This window comes from Ambystoma mexicanum, chromosome 13 (genome assembly GCF_040938575.1).
Source record: "Ambystoma mexicanum isolate Mex_15411 chromosome 13, UKY_AmexF1_1, whole genome shotgun sequence".
NCBI classification, from domain to species: Eukaryota; Metazoa; Chordata; class Amphibia; order Caudata; family Ambystomatidae; genus Ambystoma; species Ambystoma mexicanum.
The window spans coordinates 720,403,734-720,421,776 of record NC_090938.1 but is presented as its reverse complement, the minus strand read 5'-3'; the positions used below and the strand labels follow the sequence as shown (position 1 = coordinate 720,421,776).

Sequence of the window (18,043 nt, the reverse complement as noted above, 5' to 3'; positions counted from 1 at the left end):
GCTTCCTGAAAAATCTCCGCAGCGGACGAGATTCCGAAATTCAGTCTGCGGTATCGGAATAGGCCATCATGAGTCGCAAATGTTGTGATGACTCGGGAGTCAGGGTGTAGCTCCAGCTGATGATAGCCCTGAACTAGGTCGAGCTTGGAAAACATCTGGGCGTTGTTCAACTGCACGATCATGTCTTCTATGCACGGACCCGGGTGCCTCTCCCGCTGGATAGCCGTGTTGGCCACCCTCATGTCCACGCATAGACGGATTTTTCCACCTTCTTTGGGTACGACCACCAGGGGGGAGACCCATGGGGTTGGGCCCGTTGCTGGCTCAATGATGCCGTCGGAGAGCAACTGCTGGAGAGCCTCAGACACTGCCTCTTGGAGGTGAAACCCGACCCGTCTGGGGTGTTGAGGCACTGGGCGTACCAGCGGGTCGATGTGTAGCTTGATGGGAGGGGCTATGAGTTTTCCCAATCCGGTACACAGCTTTGGGAATCTTTCCATTATGTCGTCTTGTGTTATTAGGTTCTGGTTTCGAACGCATGCCATTGTGCTAATTGAGTCCTTCGGGTTGTCTGAAGTTGCGGTAATGGTATCACCTGCTTTCACGTGGATCTCGATCAGACCCAGGCGGGATGCTGTGTGGTAGCTGATAAGGCATCTACTCCTGGTGAGCGAGCGAATGACATGAATGGTGGTGTCCACCTGTCGTCCATTCAGGAGAAACCGTCGAGCGAATTGACCCACCGTCTGCAAAGGGGTGGCAGCGCCCCACTGGAAGATTCTTGAATGTGACGGGGCCAGCTGTGGTGGGTCAGACATCCTGCCGTAGTCCTGCTCGCCCATGATGTTCACAGTGGCGCCAGAGTCGATCATGAACTGGAATTGGTAGTTTCCCATCTTGATCGGTATTTTTGGGGCTTCCCGCGCCTCTTCGTTATCAAGAATGAGATTGACAAACTCGTCCTGGTCATATGGATCATGCGGCGCATTGTAGGCCGCCTCTTGATCTTCATGATAGAATGCCTCAGGCCTTTGTTCCATGGGGGGGTTTTCGTATTCATCCACGAAATGCCTGGGCTGGTCCACCTGGTCTGGTTGCACGTAGTATCCCTGCATTTGGTACTCATCGATTGCTCTGACATATCGTCTCTGGTTTTGCCCTTGTTGGTACTGCCTTGGTTGATTGTATTGTGGGGGTGGCGGCCGAAACGGCGTTCTGGCGGGTGCTTGTGGACGCATCAGGGGAAATGGTATGCCCTCCCTACATACAGAGTGGAAGTGCCCCTCTCTTCCGCAGTTCGTGCACCGTTGGGATAATGCTGGGCACGACCCGGAGTGTGGGAAAGACATCCCGCACCGATAGCACTGTCTTTGCTGGCGCGGGGTTGGTGCCCCTGGTGCTCTATATTGTTGTGGACCTCTGTCGCCCTGTCGAGGCGGCTGTATGGCGCCTATGAGTTCATTGGTGTCTTGTTTGGGGATATTTGTATTGCACATGGATGAAGCTTGTGCATCAACTCTCTCGTGTATGTGAGCGAGTTCGCTGACTTCGGGGATGGTGAGAGGCTTTTTCAAAAGTTGTTTCTTGAGCGCAGGAGAGAGACAACCTTCTATCACTCTCAGCCGTATTGCTTCTTCCAGGGAGAAAGCGTCAAACTGGCAGTTAGCACCTTTCACTCTTAAGCGAGTTATGAACTCATCAACAGTCTCGTGTGGCAGCTGGGTGCATTTGTTGAATAGGTACCTCTCATAGTCTCGGTTGACTTCGATGATGAGTAGCTTGTCCAGGGCCTTAATCAGGTTGGGGAAAGAGTCTTGTTCTGCCGTCGGGATTGTTTTTACTACCATCTTGATTTCACTCCCCACGAAGTTGAGAAAAATGTCCCTGATGTTGGGGGAATCACCATCGCCAGACCCCCGCACAAAATGGTGGAAGTCGTCCATCCAGTCAGTCCACCTGGGACCTTTCGTCGCTTGTGGCGTCATGGTGAATGGCGGGGGCAGCCTTAGCTGTATAGATTTTGCCGCGCGCGCAGGCTGGGGGGACCCAGGATTGGATCCCTGGACGCTCATGTCGTCAGGAGATGAGACCTCTGCGATTGCGTGGACAGCAGGGACCGCCTGGAGTGGAGGATGCGGTTCACGTGCGTTGTTTTAAATAAATGGCCCTCTTGCCCCTGAAGCCTGCTATAATGAAACTGGCCTGATCCATCCACCAGTTTTTTTTTTTTCTTTCCCTCTTTTATCCTTCAGCTGCAGCCTTGCATGCGGAGGAGGAGGAGGAGCGGCGGGTCGGCGGCCGCCCGCGCGAGCACTGGCGGGTTTCTGGGCCCAGCGCCACGGAAGGAGGAGCAGGAGGAGGAGGCTCCGCGTGGTACCTTGCACGCGAGCCAGGACGCGGCGGACTGCCGCTGGAGGACTCCGGTGTGCGAGGAACAGCCTCGTCGCCAATGTTGCCGAGGTCGCGGCACAAAGAAAGGACGCACACACGGAGGCACGAAGGAAACTTCTTTATTCTCTATCTACTGCGTAGTAACTGGCGCCCTACGCGCCTTTTCCCACAAACCCCCACTTCCCCGCTCCCACGTCACACTAACACTCCGCCTCCCCAACGGAGGGGGCCAAGTGCCCTTAACTCGTGGAGCGCCGGGTAACAATGGACAATCCTAAATAAGACCCTTGTCTCTGTGCCGTTCTTCTTGCCAATCTTACACTTTCAAATGACATCTTATTCTCCTAATTGTTCTACAGCAGCAGCAATACAACTGGTGCAGCAGAAGGACATCCTGATGCTGGAAGGCAGAGTGCAGAGAAGCCTTGAAGGTTGCATCTGGGACAGGGTCAATTTGGTAGCCTCTGTCTACAGTGGAACAATGAATAAGGAAAGATTGGGGATTAGAGAAAGTAAGTGGCTTAATCACAAGATCATAATTGCTCAATATAGATGCAAGATTAGGAGAAGTGCATGTGATCGAAGATTTAAACAGTATCACACAAACAGTATTAACAAGTCTAATATTTATCATCACAATTGCAGATCAAAGGATCGAGAAGGGCATCGCTTACAGAGCAGTGGAAGATTACCTGCACGACCAGCTCAGATCAACCTGTGATGATTTCAAGCACCAGTCATGGCCTATGGCATTAAATGAAGATTCAGGAGTCTAAGTGATGCTGCGGCCCTGGAGGAATGCGTGGAAATGGTCCAAATGACACTGCAGCATTGAGACGGGAGGTGTTCCTTCAACAGGTAAGCTTCAATGCATCGGATAATGCTGTGGATCTGGGTGAGCTGAAGATAGGACGGGTGGTCCTTTGAGAAATCTGGAAATTGCAAGTTCCTAGAGAATCCAGTTGTTATGTGGTCAGCATTCCCCAAATGAAGAGAGATTTGTGGATTGTAATCAGAAACTACATGACATTGCGGCTGAGAAAGCCCCCGCAAATCTAATCTAACATGGCGAAACCAGGTCCTATTCTGACTGTCAAAGATCCAATTGGCTGGGAAGAAGTTGCCAAAGGTTTAATGCTCAATGGAACTCGAATGTGTATCAAAAATAATAGTTTCATGGGCCTGAAGAAAAGACTTGGACTTGATGTGAGTTCCTGTTATTGGCTATAACTGAAAATCATGACATATTCTGGCCAGGAGAACTGAAATTTGAAGTGCATTTAAAAGATGACATTAAATTTAATTGGTTTGCCATTGTTTCCTATCTCTTTGATAATTTATTGGAATTTTTGGTCATTGTTCAGAGACTGCTATTAAGAAGGAACTGTATGTATTGCAAGTAACATTTAACATGAAAAGAATGCTATTGAACAGTCACCCTCTGTACTATACTGGATGTGTTGTGTCACCTGTGATGAATCTGATAGTATCATCACTTCTCTCCCTGAGGGAGCCTCTCCCTATCTGGCCAGGGGATGGCAGCTGCTACCTGATCCTGACCCTGGGGGTAACTATAGGAGGGAGGACATCTGGGGAGAGGCGACCATCTGAGGATAGACATGACATCTTCAGGGAAAAACATGTATCCCCCATTACCCTTTAGGGATGTTCCCTCCATTCCTTATGCTTTGATGACTTACTGCACCACTAATCCTCAGCCATGTACTGAATCCAGTATTAATATTCCCCGTCATGACAACCAGAGTAATACATTAATTACTAAAATGATGAAGAGAGAGGGAGCAGTAATGATTACTCCTGAGATAATCCCATGTAAGCTTCCTCGGCAACACAAGGAATCCTCCACCAACTACTGAGAAGAGGAAGAGACAAAGAACAGTAAAGATCACCAATGCCTGTCTAGTCTTTGGAAACTTTTTTATCAGACTGGGAAGCTTAAAACACACACAGCCGACAGCATGAAAGAGAGCTGCAGTCGCAGAGCTGCGCGGTAACCGGCACAAGCACCGGCCGGAGTGTTGGGAGAGAGACGCTGCAGGAAATGCTACCAAAGCTAATCTGCCCAGCAGGATAAGATACCCGAGTGGAGAGGATGCGCTGCCTGAGAGGGAAAGGCTGCAGAAACTGAAGACTGGTACAGCTGATGCGCAGAGGATGATTAGTCGCCCGCCGAGCCCACAGTGCAAAGCGAACATAAGCCGAGAGCCGCTAAAGACATTTGGAGCAACTGGTAAGCCAAGGGAAGTGGAAAGGGGTACCGGGTTGCCTGAAAGTGTGCACTGCTTCAAAGTAGCTATCCGTAAGCAAAGTGAAGTATGTGAAGAAGCTAATGAAATCTTCAGGGAAAAACATGAATCCCCCATTCCCCTTTAGACATGTTCCCTCCATCCTTAAGCCTTAATGGCTGACTGCACCACTCACTCTCATCCATGCACGGAATCCAGTATTAATATTCCCCAGTGTTAGGAAAGATTTCCATTTCTGTGTAATTTTCCCTCCAGTTGTGTACCCCCAACTTTTTTGCTGCTGTTTAACACCTGCTGCCTTCAGCTGCACTTTTCTGGGCTTTCGCTCACTTTTTATGGGGAAAATGACATGCCCTTCAGACAGTCAGTACTGGGAGACTTTGTTTCCCTTAGTCCTTTTCTGTATTGAAACTTTTCTGCAACATGTGACAAGTGCACAAAGTACCTTCCAGTACAGTGCACTTCGGTCTCTTAGGGCCTCATTACACGGTATGCGTTAAAAACCGCCAATTACCGGCATGGCGTAAATAGCGTGTCCGCCCTCGCAAGAGGCCGCAAATTGCATGCCATTACGAGATCGCGGGCACGAGCCTACCGCCATGCCGGTAATGAGCCTACCGCCATGCCGCAAAAGTCCCCAAAAAGTCCCTTAACGGCATCCTCGAAAGCGCTGTTAGCACTTCCGCCCTGCCGCCACATGCAAATAGCGGTTTCCGCAAATAGCGGTGACCGCCATTAGCGGTCACCGCTAATAGCGGTCACCGCTATATTGCGGAAACTGAAATAGCGTCATCGCACCGGAACGGGAAAGAGCACGGCGGCCATCTTTAAAAACACAATCCATTGCCATCCCCCTTATCCAGGACACCTTACCAGGAACCACGTTGGGAAATACACCAAGGACACCGTGAAGATGCCCAAGGCCATTAAAAAATCGTCTGAGCGGCAACGCAAGGAGAAGTTTTGCAAGGAGGAGCTCCTGATGCTAACGCAGACACTAGCAGACAATGCTCATGTCGTCTTCAACCACGACATGCGTCGGGAGACCATTGTGAAGAAGAAGGCCATCTGGGAAGAGGTAGCCCACAAGGTCAGCGCGGTAGGCACCACAACCCGCACAGTCAAAGACTGCCGAAAGAGGTGGGATGACCTCCGGCTCCGTGTGCGGAACATTCTATCCGTGAACCGCAACCTGGCTACGGGCACAGGAGGAGGCAGTGAATCGCCAATCAAGCTCACCGAGTGGGAGGAGACATGCGCATCAACCATCGGGGTGGAATGCATTGAGGGAGTTGGACAAATGGAGCATGGCGTGGCCGTTTCGTCCGATGGAGGTGAGTGTATGCATCAAACAATGCACAGTGAAGTGTGATGTTCCCCCCAATCATGTGTCCATATCAATGCCGTGGCTCCAGCAACAAACAGACATGCATGCATCACCACATGCCCAAACAACACAGACCCATTCATGCATGACCCAACCAATATCCCCATTACCTGCATCCACACTGAAGAGCCCGGAATGCATAGAACGGCATGACGTATTCATTTTGCTCAAGGCAGGTCGACCCATTACTGATGGTTGTCAACATTTCTCACCCTTGCAGGATCACACACTGACACTGAGGAGGCACGCACTTCCACACCTGCTCCCACATCCAGCAAAAAAGCAAGGAGGGATGCCACAGGGGACACCGCCACATCCACAAGGGCAGCCAGGACGAGTGTCCATGACCACAGGGACAAAAGCAGCCGGAACACCAGTTGCACGCATCCACAGGCCATGGCTGCTCCCGTCGTGGCACCCACGGAAGTGTCTCCCCCAGCAGGTGAGGGCAGCATCGAGGGAATGCACTCTGCTGCCACCAGCTCAACGGGTGAAGCAGCAGCCACGGCCCCACCTTCAGATGAGGAGGACACACCTGCCATTGATGCTGATAGCCAGAGCCCCAGACCAACAAGCCCCTTACTGGCAAGCCCGAGGTACTCCTCAGGTCCGGGTAGTCATGGAGATTCACCCACCCCTGAAGGGATATGGAGCCCCCAGATATCCTCTCCTGATGCAAGTGCAATGGGACCAGGTGCATCAGCCATCCCACCAGCACCCACCATGCGACATGACCTCTCGAGCATCTACCAGAGGCAGAACGAGATGAGTGGCCTAGTAGGTCAACATGTGGCAGAGACAGTCCGCCTGAGGGAGGACATTGCTACATTGGCACAGCAGACAAGGGAGGGCATGGAGGCATGCACCAGCCGAATCTGCAGTGAAATGGCCCAACTGCGGCAGGCCATGAACCGCATAGCAGACGCTATTGAGCGTCGGTGCCCACTCACGGCCCAGGAAGAACCAGGCCCCTCCTCGTCTGGGAGTTCACGCCAGACTAGTCCCCTGCGCCGGTCTATGCGGAACCTGCGGCGCACGGCTTCACAACCACCAGATGACGATGCAGGCAATGGCAAATAGGGCCACCAGGATTCGTGTGCCACATGTGGCGATGGACACAATCACGTCATGAGACTCACATGGGAGTGTTGACGGGGGAGGGGGGTAAGGGTCTGTTTGGGTGTGTTGAGGGGGGAGGGGGGTAAGGGTCTGTTTGGGTGTGTTGAGGGGGGAGGGGGGTAAGGGTCTGTTTGGGTGTGTTGAGGGGGGAGGGGGGTAAGGGTGTATTTTGGGAGTTTGGGTAATGCACTTTCGTACCACAATATGTTCAATATACACTGTTCAGAGTTTGAAACCCAAGCGTGGTCTCCATTATTGTGTATGTGTCATTCATTGTGGACAGGGTCCTTTGTGGGCCTCGAAACATGCACCAGGGCAACAATTCCCATCTACGTCCATGCTATTTCACCTTGGTGCATGATGAGATTACAGAATCAGATGCTGATGTACATCGTGTGCCTCCTTGGCACTGCCTGTTTCATGTCCTGCTGGGGCATTCCACCTGCACTCATCCTCAGCCACATCATACTCTTCTGGTGGTTGCATGTCAATTTCAGGTGGCATAGGCACGTTCCATCATATGCACATTTTGTGATGCTCTACACATGCCATGGTTGTCTTTGCCACTTTGACACGGCCGTACAGGAGTGCCACACCCAGGCCGCTTAGGCAGCGGAGCACTGTCATTGGATGGATGTACTATATTGTTGTCCTCTTCCTGCTGGTTCTGTGGGTTCCGTACAGGTGTTGGGAGCCACCTCCTCAGTGGATCGCTGGCATTGCCTGTATGGTGTGAGGAATGGGTACCTGTTACGGGTCACCTCTGGTGTGGGCTGTTGTTGTTGGTGCTGCACTGCTATCATGTAGTCAAGGCTGTCATGTCATGCTGCTGCTATTGGCACCATCTTGGTGTGGGAAGGGGTGTGGGTAGGGGTGTGGTGTGCTCTTTTGTGCTGCCTGTCTCCATTGCATGCACCTGTGCTGATTGTGTCCACTGCTCAGGTCTCTTAGCGGGTGCTTTTCGATGCCGTTATTAGCGCCATGCCGGTAAGGGGTTTTTGGGTGTTTTACATGCCGCTAATACCATGTCCGCATGGCTTGTGATGGCCTGGTATTAGCGCCATGGCGCTAATTCCGGCCTGGGGGTCGCGCGCCCGCGGCCTTGCCGCTATTAGTGGCACCGTAATTAACGGGTGCGCAGATATCGGTGGGTTCGGGTCGTGATTGGCTTAGGGAATTAACGGTACCGGTAAATCTTTACCGGTACCGGTATTCCATTACCGCACAACGTGTAATGAGGCCCTTAGTCATTTCCAAAGGCCCTAGATACTCTCGAAGGATTTTTTAGGAGATGTGCAGATATGTCACAGACAGGGCTGGTGGCAGCTTATCTATTCATATAATTTTAACCCTTTCCTGCCAGGTAAACCGCGATTACCACATTTGGCACGAATAGGTGGCCTGGCTCCAAAATGTCCATGCCACGAGGTTCTTTGTCCTGTCCTTTGGCCATCTTGCTCCTTCCCCTTCCCCAGGTCGAGCCGACCCGGGTCAGTCCTTATTTGGGCATGCATTTTCCCACAAAACGCAAAGTGTTTGTGTGTGTGCCTCCAGGATGTGGGCTGGGATGTCTGTTCCCAATACACATCCTGGGTGCCAGAGAGTCTGGAGTGCTGTGAATGCCTGGGACCACCGTGGTCCATAATTGGTCCACGTATGGTATGCCTGGATGTGAGCAGATCTCCCATTGGGTCCTCTTCATTTTGGCGCGAAGGAGATTCTGGATAAGAGAAGCCCCCAAACAGCCATACCATGTCGATCTCTGGCGTTCTCACTGAACGAAGGATAGGATCCAAGTATCCTGAAGCTAAGAAGCTGAGTCGAGGAACCTCTGGTGACCCGCTGAAAGGTTTGGCACCCTGAGCCCGCAGTTGTCCAGTGGGACCCCTCTGCATCTGGTCGTCCTTGAAGGTCTGCGAAGACGCTTTGACCCAAAACCTGCAAGTAAGCCTTCTCGGAAGTGTCCCTGGGCCATCCAGTGGGCTGACCAGCTTACGCAGGACCTTTGCTCTGTCTCCGCCGCCGTTTTGAGAAGACCCTCGGAACTTGGTATACTGCTAGCACTGTGTTTGCGGCACCCTCACACCGAATTTCGTACACTTGGCGTTCCCAGGTCTGAAGTGAGACAAGTGCGCCAGAACCGGAGCATACGCGGTTACCGTGTCGCCCAGCTGCGGTGACAATCTTTGCAGGTGCGCTGCATTTGTGGCCCTCTTGCCCCTGAAGCCTGCTATAGTGAAACTGGCCTGATCCATCCACCAGGAGCAGAGAAATCGCCACTGTCCCATTTGGGAATCATCGCTGTATCTTCATCGCTGAAAGCCGCAGAGCCGACAAATTGCTGCACTTGAACCTGCAACCGAAGTGGACTCGACTGATGAAGTTTGGTCCGGAGTGTGCCGGGGTTCGGTGAGTAATTGCAACCCTAGCCGGTAGCCCCTAGCGCCTCCACCCATTTTTACACACAAGTGGCCCCTGGGGGCCCCTCTTCTTTCCACCTCTAGTGCGAACTAGCGAACTATTCCCAACTCTTGGAATCGACTCTGCCCTCAAGTGGAGACCCTCCTCGAATAGTGGGAACTTATTCTTCATCGCCTCACCCACCTTCCTGAGCTGCTACAGCCCCCTGAAGAGACCCCGTTTTGCCCATTGGAACTACTGCATGCGCTTGCATTGCCTGTACTTTTTACCATTAGGCTCCCCTCTTCTTAGGGACTGGACTGCCTCTTAGTTAGGAGTGTGTTGGATGCAGAAGGGGCTAAGGACTACTTGCACTACTGTTTCCTTCCCTTTTAGGTTGTGGACCCATTCATGCATTTAACCCTTTAGACCCCAATGTTCTTGTATATATGTATCTTGATAGTGTTGTGTTGGCTTCATAAGTATTACTGTGATTTGATTTGTATGTTTGAAACTCAAAGGCCTTGAAATAAATCTATATGTATTGTTAATATATCTACACCTGACTGGGAGTGATTTGCAAGTGTCCTTTACTCTGTGTGCTCATTGAGGTCTTTCAGTCACCCTCACCCCTCCTGAGACCTAGTCTTGAACGCCACCAAGCTACCTTGATTGGTATGGCTTGTCCAGAAGGTTACCCTGTTCCAAGAAGCTAGGCTGGCCTCCTGAACTTCTGCCCACCAGGTCAGAGTTCAGAAATCCATCTTAACACCCGACATGAAAACCAAAGTAATACATTAATTACTGAGATGAGAAAGAGGCAGGGAGCAGTAATGATTACTACTGAGAGAATCCCATACCAGCTTCCTCAACAACACAAGGAATCCTCCATTAACTACTGAGACGATGAAGAGACAAAGAACAGTATAGATCACTAAGGCCGGGAAACCTATGCTGCGGTCTACTCTTTGGAAACTCCGTAATCAGACTGGGAAGTTTAAAACACACACAGCTGACAGCAATGAGAGAGAGCTGCAGACGCAGAGCTGCGTGGTTACCTGCACAAGCACCGGCCGGAACGTTGGGAGAGAGACGCTGCAGGAAATTCTACCGAAGCTAATCTGCCCAGCAGGAGAAGAAACCAGAGTGCAGAGGACGCGCTGCCCGAGAGGGAAAGGCAGCAGAAACTGAAGACCAGCACGGCAGAGGCGCAGAGGATGACAAGTTGCCTGCCAAGCCCACAACGCGAAGCGAACATAAGCCGAGAAGTGCGAGAGACACTTGGAGCAACCGGTAAGCCCAGGGAAGCGGAAAGGGGTACCGGGTTGCCTGAAAGTGTGCGCTGCTTCAAAGTAGCTATCCGTAAGCAAAGTGAAGTATGTCAAGAAGCTAATAAACCTAAAAGCTATACCACGACTGAGCAAAGTGAAGTATGTGAAGAAGCTAAAAGACCCATAAGCTATTCTACGAATGGTTCATTGAACTCGCACCTTAAAGGGGCAGAGAGAGAAAACTGAGCGACGGTGAACGAACTTGAAGGGCAAAAGCCAAATTTGTGAAAGGGAGAACCATTCAAGAAAAGATACCCAGCAATGGGCTGCTATTGTTTCATAGGTAAAAGACAATTGTAAAGACATGATATGAAAGTCCTGGCAGGAGAGTGCACCTGGTGAAGAGAATTGTAATTCAGTTATGGTATAGAAGTCCCGGCAGGAGAGTACACCAGGAGAAGAGAAATATTGTATAGAAGTCCTGGTGTAGGAAACTCCAGGTGAAGTTAAAGTGTATAAAAAGACTGCAAAGAGGTCCTGGCAGAAGAAGAGACCAGGCCAAATCAAGTGTGTATTAAGCTGCAAGAGAATCTCGAGGAAGATAGATTCCCTTGAAATTGCAAAGTAAAAGACGAGTAAAGAAGAGCCTGGCAGGGGAGTATACAAGGTGACCTGTGAGTCTGTACCTGCATCGAAATTGTAAAGTGAAAAGGAGAATCCTTAGGAAGTCGCATGCCCTAGAATCTTGAACAATTTGAAACGCGATTCTTTGTTTTGAACTGATTTGCTAAAAGGAACCTGGGGAAGGGAACTATTTCCCTGAGAACTGTGTGTGCGCCAAGAGGGAGAAGCCATCCTCTTGGGCTACAAGAAACATACATATTGGTAACAATAACCTAGGGAAGGAAACCATTCCCTGGAACTGTGAACATTGTCCACTTGGAACTTTTTGGTTGGAGTTATATCTTTTTCCTTGAATTGGAACATTTGTTCACCTCGAGATTCAGAGAGAATACCCTTTACACCTTAGAGTTACATTTTAGAGTGTGACGGCCAGAATAGGATTTCGGACAAAGGACGTACTTTTACTTTGGACATCTTGACAACAGACAGAGCTATAGTTCTCGTAGAGACATTCGCGGCCTAGTGTGGAGTTTGTTCTGTTTACCAAGCTTGAGCGTGTCTTTCCCTGCTTGACAGTGTCATCAGTGATGAGTTGCCCGATTCCAAACATTTGCTGGGCTAAGTGATTGCAGATCTATGCTCATCCTGGTGTCTTGTGATGAAATCGTTTGATGTACACTTAAACAAATAACACTATATAGTATTAAAAATCAGGATTAGGGAAGAAAGGTACAATGAGACCCGAGTTGAAGATAGTAAGTGTCACAGATGCCCTTAACACACCAACTCTCCAAGACAGTTCAACTTTTATTATTACAGACAGTGCAAAGGGGATCACTAAGGGCCTTCTCTCTCTCTCTCTCTCTCTCTCTCTCTCTCACTCTCTCTCTCTCTCTCTCTCTCTCTTTCTCTCTTTCTCTCAGCTAAAGCGGGGGGTTCCCTCCCTAGTCCAGGCATCCCTGAACCCCAGGATGGTCACTAGAGATTGGTGACCCCCTACTGCCTCCAATTCTGCCTGCCTGCTTGTGATGGCCTAAGAGCAAACACCCTTTCCATCTAACTCCCCATGGGAACAATCGAGGTTTTCGAGGTGAAACCTAACTGAGGTCCCACAATATAATTTCTAAAGAAGAGATGCTTTCCAGACACTCAGGCCCCACTTGGTCTTATCCTTTCACGCCCTTGTATTCCTGGCCCTGATGTTTTATCCTTTCTCCCTTACCTTCTACTCGCCTCCCCTTCTTTCTTCCACACTCCTTTGTTTCTCCCTCTCTCTCTCTCTCCCTTCTGTCCCACTACTGTTGTCTTGCTACTCCCATTCTCCTCCTCTTTCTACCACTACTCGCCACATTACTACTACTCTCCCCTCCCCACACTACTACGACTCTCCACTCCACTCACACATTTTCGCAAAGTAACTCTCTGTCACCTTCTCATTCGTTCTCATTCACCCCATCTGTAATATTCTCACTTGCACACTTTGCCTGCACATTCACACCCAAGTGCCACTTCCTCTCATCAGCCAATGCCTCACCGTGCACACTTCAGCAATCCTCCACTCTCCTCTGTCCTTCCTCTGCTTTGTCTTTTGGTCCTCCATTGACGTAATCCGAGAAAACCAGACCTTCCTGTTTCTTGTGTGCCTTTTTATTCTCCTCCTTCCCCTCCATTGGGTCACTCCCAGAGCTGGTTCCCTGGGCCAACTGCTGTCTTTCTTTCCCCCCACGGGTGGCATATCAGTTAAGCATTGACATATAATGTGTGTTAAGCCCCACCCCCTTTTATGAACGCAGGTCTGCCTTATTAAGGAATGGTGGCCCACTCGCAAGAGAGGCAAAGTCCAAGTTCGTAATGCACTGAGCATTGTGATTGCCGCTTTGCTGTGTGGACCTCTCCACAGCTCCGTTGCAGGTAAATTGAATGTCTGTGGCACGTAGAGCACTGGTATCGCTGCTTCGCTAGGATGACCGCTCTGCGGCCCTGTTGCAGGTAAATTGAATGTCTGTGGATCGTAGAGCACTGGTGTTGCCGCTTCCCTAGGATGACCGCTCTGCGGCCCCGTTGCAGGTAAATTGAATGTCTGTGGCACGTAGAGCACTGGTATCGCTGCTTCGCTAGGATGACCGCTCTGCGGCCCTGTTGCAGGTAAATTGAATGTCTGTGGATCGTAGAGCACTGGTGTTGCCGCTTCCCTAGGATGACCGCTCTGCGGCCCCGTTGCAGGTAAATTGAATGTCTGTGGCATGTAGAGCACTGGTGTTGCCGCTCCCCTAGGATGACCGCTCTGCGGCCCCGTTGCAGGTAAATTAATTGTCTGTGGCACATAGAGCACTGGTATCGCCGCTTCACTAGGATGACCGCTCTGCGGCCCCGTTGCAGGTAAATTGAATGTCTGTGGCACGTTGAGCACTGGTATCGCTGCTTCGCTAGGAGGACCGCTCTCCGGCCCTGTTGCAGGTAAATTGAATGTCTGTGGCATGTAGAGCACTGGTGTCGCCGCTTCGCTAGGATGATCGCTCTGCGACCCCGTTGCAGGTAAATTAAATGCCTGTGGCGCACAGATGGCTGGGATCACCACTTCGGTGTCAGACAGCGCCACAGTCCTGTTTAATGTAAAATGCATGTCTGTGTCGCGTAGAGCGCTGGAATTATTACACTGATGTGTGGAATGCTCGGCCGGTTCATCATTTCCCGCTGTTTCTCTCCAGGTCGGGTTGCTCGTTCTTTCTTCCACGACTGTCTTCTGGGAAAGGTAGTCCTATGGGATAAAAAGGAACCCACAGGGCGGTGTGACCAAAAACAGTGGTAATGCAGTGGTAACAGAGTTCCCACTGCATTACCGCCACATTACCTCACCACTAAACTACAGTTTTGGAGGTAAGGCAGAGGAAAATCCTCCAGCAGAATTCTGGAGGTAATTCCTCTACCTTACTGCCCAAAAATGGCCAAATCGGTGATATTACCACTAGCGATAATACTGCCGAAATCCCCATGGAGTCCTGACTCCAATTAATGGGGACTAACACTGCCTACCACAACTTGTAATCCGGCGGTAATTCTGTCATACCAAGTGGTGGTAACAGTAATGCCGTTTGGTGTTATCTTGGGGGATTTACCACCGAGATACCACCAAACTCGTAATGAGGTTGACTGTCCAGTATTGTGCAATACAGGTATGGGGCAAGAAAATGTGATACTAATTTCAGACATGCTGGCACATGTGGACAGGGTCTTGGACCCTCCCAACTCCCACCCTCTAGGGCAGGACCGGCTATGGTGAAAACCCTTGTAGGCCTCCCATCCCAGGCTGAGAGGGGTCCACATCCCTTCTTGACAGGGTCAGGTCCCCCCCTCTCCTCTGCACCTCACTACGCTTCTTGATTTTACATCAGAATACTTTAAGAGATTGATGTGCAGCAGTGTTTACTCCTTTTCCTACTTCATGGAAGAACACTTTCCTACATTTGTACGCACCTCAGAATCAGGCCCTCAAGGGCAGATTCTGAGCTCATGATAAAAAAAAGTGTGGAAATACAACATTCTCCCCTCCAGTTTCCAGTACCACCATTATGAAGTGGGTGGAATTATTGGAGGGGAGATGTCGTGCTTTCCAGCTGCAAAGGCAGCTAAAATCTCATTTTATGGGAGAAAGACTGCCACTTTTCTAATTTAATAACATTTTCTTAAACTTTCATTAAACTAGAAAAGTGGTTCTGCAGTCTAAGAAATGCTATATTTATCAAGGGAAAAATGGTGCAGTACAGTATTTTAGCTCTTTTTTCATGTCTTAAACCAGTGCTGCTCGGAGGAGAATCCCCTCCATTTGGCTGCCCTGCATTCTTGATGGTTGGAAGGGCTGTTATCAAGCCGAAAATCAGGCACATGCAAAAGCCGAGGCTTTCATGTCCCTGCACCACATTCTTTGATTATCAGAATATGATGTTTGTAAGGAGAGTGTTCCTACTTCAAGGAAGAACACTTTCCTGCGTTTGCAAGCACCTCAGAATTGGCCCGTCAGGGCCTGATTCTGAGGACTTGGTAAATTCCACGTACAAATACGACATTCCCTCTCCAAATCCTTTCACCTCCATTCTGAGGTGCAGGGAGGAGTGGAGGAAAGATGTTGTGTTAGCAGCCAAGAAAAATAATGTAAAAAGTGCACAGATGAAGCTCTACAGGCTTAACGTGTGCAGAGCACCTCTGGCCCAAATGCAAAATTCAAAGACACAAGTAAGATGAGTACACAGGGGGTGTTGGAATCGAGGTTGGAGAGCAGGTCTTCATAGATGTTCAGGAGAGCAGCTTCCGTGCTTCTGGCAGCTCTGAAGCCAGACTGATGGTCATGGAGACAACCAGCAGATTCAGTGTGAAGATTAAGATGGTAGATGGCCAGCATTTCCAGGAGTTTGCCCAGGAAAGGAGTGATGGAGATTGGACGATAGTTAGCTGGGAAGGAAGGCTCGGCAGAGGGTTTTTCAAGAACAGGGTGCACAGGGAGTGTTTCAGGGGGGAGGGGAAGACTCCAGTGCGAAGGAGTGGTTGCAGAAATCAGCCACAGAAGGAGCCAGGGTGTCAATGTGGTCCTTGATGGTTTTGGAGGAACAGGGGTGAAACTGTTTTGACGAGACTGTCATAGATCGGACTTGTCTCGAAACCTCGTCTGAGGAGAACATGGGAACGGCAGAGGAGGGAGGAGAGGTGGCCGCGGAAGGGCCAGAGGAAGAGCAGGGAGTAGAGGGAAAAGGGGGAGAGGAAGAGGGAGAGGACAGGATGTCCTGAGTTTTAGAGATGAAATGAGAAGCCAGGAGAGGTAGAGACTGCAGCAGGATTGGCCAGCTCCTTGCAGATTTTAAAGAGTTTGGCTGAGTTGTTAGATGCCACAGAGATGAAGGCTTGGATGTGGCCTCTCTTCTTGGTACGGCCGCCAGAGAGCCGGTATTGCCTTTGGAGCAGGCGGCAGCAGTTTGTCAGAGGATGTACCGGAAGCGCGCCATTTCCTCTCAGCCACCCTGCACTTGCATTTAAGGGTGACGAGGTCTGAGTCGTACCAAGAGTTGCACTTGGCTTTGAGCTTCAAAAGGATCCTCATGACAGGGGCAAGAACATCGAGAGTATCAGATATAGCAGAGTGGAGCATGGAAAGGGCTGTGTCAGGGTGTGAGTCAGCCAAGTGAGGATGGGGGGAGAAAGTGGCGGCGAAAGTCTCAACTGACACACGCTTCATGGGTTAGATAACCGAGAAGGTAGGTGGCAGTGCTGGAGTTGGCTTGGCCTGAGGGGTAGAGAGGGTGAGATGGGAGGAAAGGAGAAAGTGATCACTCCAGGAAAGAGGAGTGGTGAGAGGGATAGAAAGGGGAAGGTCTGAAGAGATCAGAACATCCAGATTGTGCCCTGCAGAATGCGTCGGGCCAGAGGGGAGAATAGAGAGAGAGTCGCAGAGGTCAAGAAAGAGTCCAGTGGAAGGACAGGAAGCATCCAGGTGGATGTTGAAGTCTCCAAGAAGGAGGAGTTGAGTGGTTGAGAACAGGAGGGAAGAGGAGAGGTCAGCCCACTCATAGAGGAAGGCAGAGATCTGACCAGGTGGCCAGTAGATTGTAGCCACAGTATGGGAATGGCCAGGAGAGAGAGCCTGCAGACGAGGCATTCGAAAGAGGAGTAGGCCTGCGTAGGAATGACAGAGGCAGGAATCCACTCAGAGAAGATCAGGGCTACACCCCCTCCAGAACGGTTGGATCTGGGTGCGGAGAGGATCTTGTAGCCATCGGGGAGGAGGGTGTCAAAGCTTGTAACAGAGCTGGTCGTGAACCATGTCTTGGTGAGACCGAGGACATCGAGGTCAAGTTCCTCCATGAGGCAGCAGATGTCAGAGAAGTGTTTGACAGCAGAGCGAGAGTTGAGAGTGGCAATATGGAGAAGGCTACCGTCCTTGAAAGACTTACAGGGAGGGGTACAGATCAAAGGTACGCCCTGCGGATGTGTAGAAGAAGCCTGAGGGGGGGGGCAGAAGAGGAAGGGGGAGAGGGCAAGTTAGCCAAGGAGGAGGCAGCAGGGGAGGCGAGGGAGCCGTGGAGGGGAGAGAGGGGACAGCAGGAGAAGAAAGGAAATTGATGAGGCGCGGGAGGGGAATCTGTGGCAGACCCACAATTTGTAGTCACACAACATTTGAACAATAAAGTGGCACAAAATAAAGAAGCTAAACATTAGGCAAATGTGTTTAAATGTGGTATGCAGTGTTAAGTGCATCCCTCTAGACAGTGCTCTGAAGCAGCTCTAATACCAATGTGGAAAAATGTGCTTGAAAATATTGGTTGAAACTTCATTTCAAAAGCTTTCCGGAGGGGGACACCCTCGACATTTTCCCCCGTACAGGTGTTGTTCTTGCCTACTTGCTGTAATGGGGGTTGGGGGCTCTTTTAAAACATTTTCCAGGGCTACTTTTCGTTCCCAGTCCTTGCTCGACTGTGGACACGCCCTGCCAGCTTGATAGGCATTTCCTACAGCCAGTAAAGACCTCACGCTCCTCCAGGGTGTATAAGGAAGGAGAAGAGACTGACACGCCCACTTCATGGTCTCTGCTGAGAAAC

The 18,043-nt window shown here is 50.5% G+C and overlaps 1 protein-coding gene across 3 annotated transcripts in view; it reads left to right on the top strand.

Moving 5' to 3' along the window:
* Window positions 1-3,190, top strand: part of LOC138521802 (E3 ubiquitin-protein ligase TRIM39-like) — a 174,927-nt gene extending 171,737 nt beyond the window's left edge. Inside the window, exons 9-10 of one of the 3 annotated variants that reach the window (XR_011283125.1) lie at window positions 2,751-2,903; window positions 3,037-3,190. Coding sequence is in view for 2 of the 3 variants with exons in the window: in XM_069634916.1 (XP_069491017.1) it covers window positions 2,751-2,820 (70 nt within the window). In the remaining variant the exon portion in view is untranslated. Of the gene's footprint in view, window positions 1-2,750 lie in introns of all 3 variants that reach the window. The other 2 variants (XM_069634917.1, XM_069634916.1) reach the window with 2 other exon arrangements.
* Window positions 3,191-18,043: the final 14,853 nt, after the last annotated feature.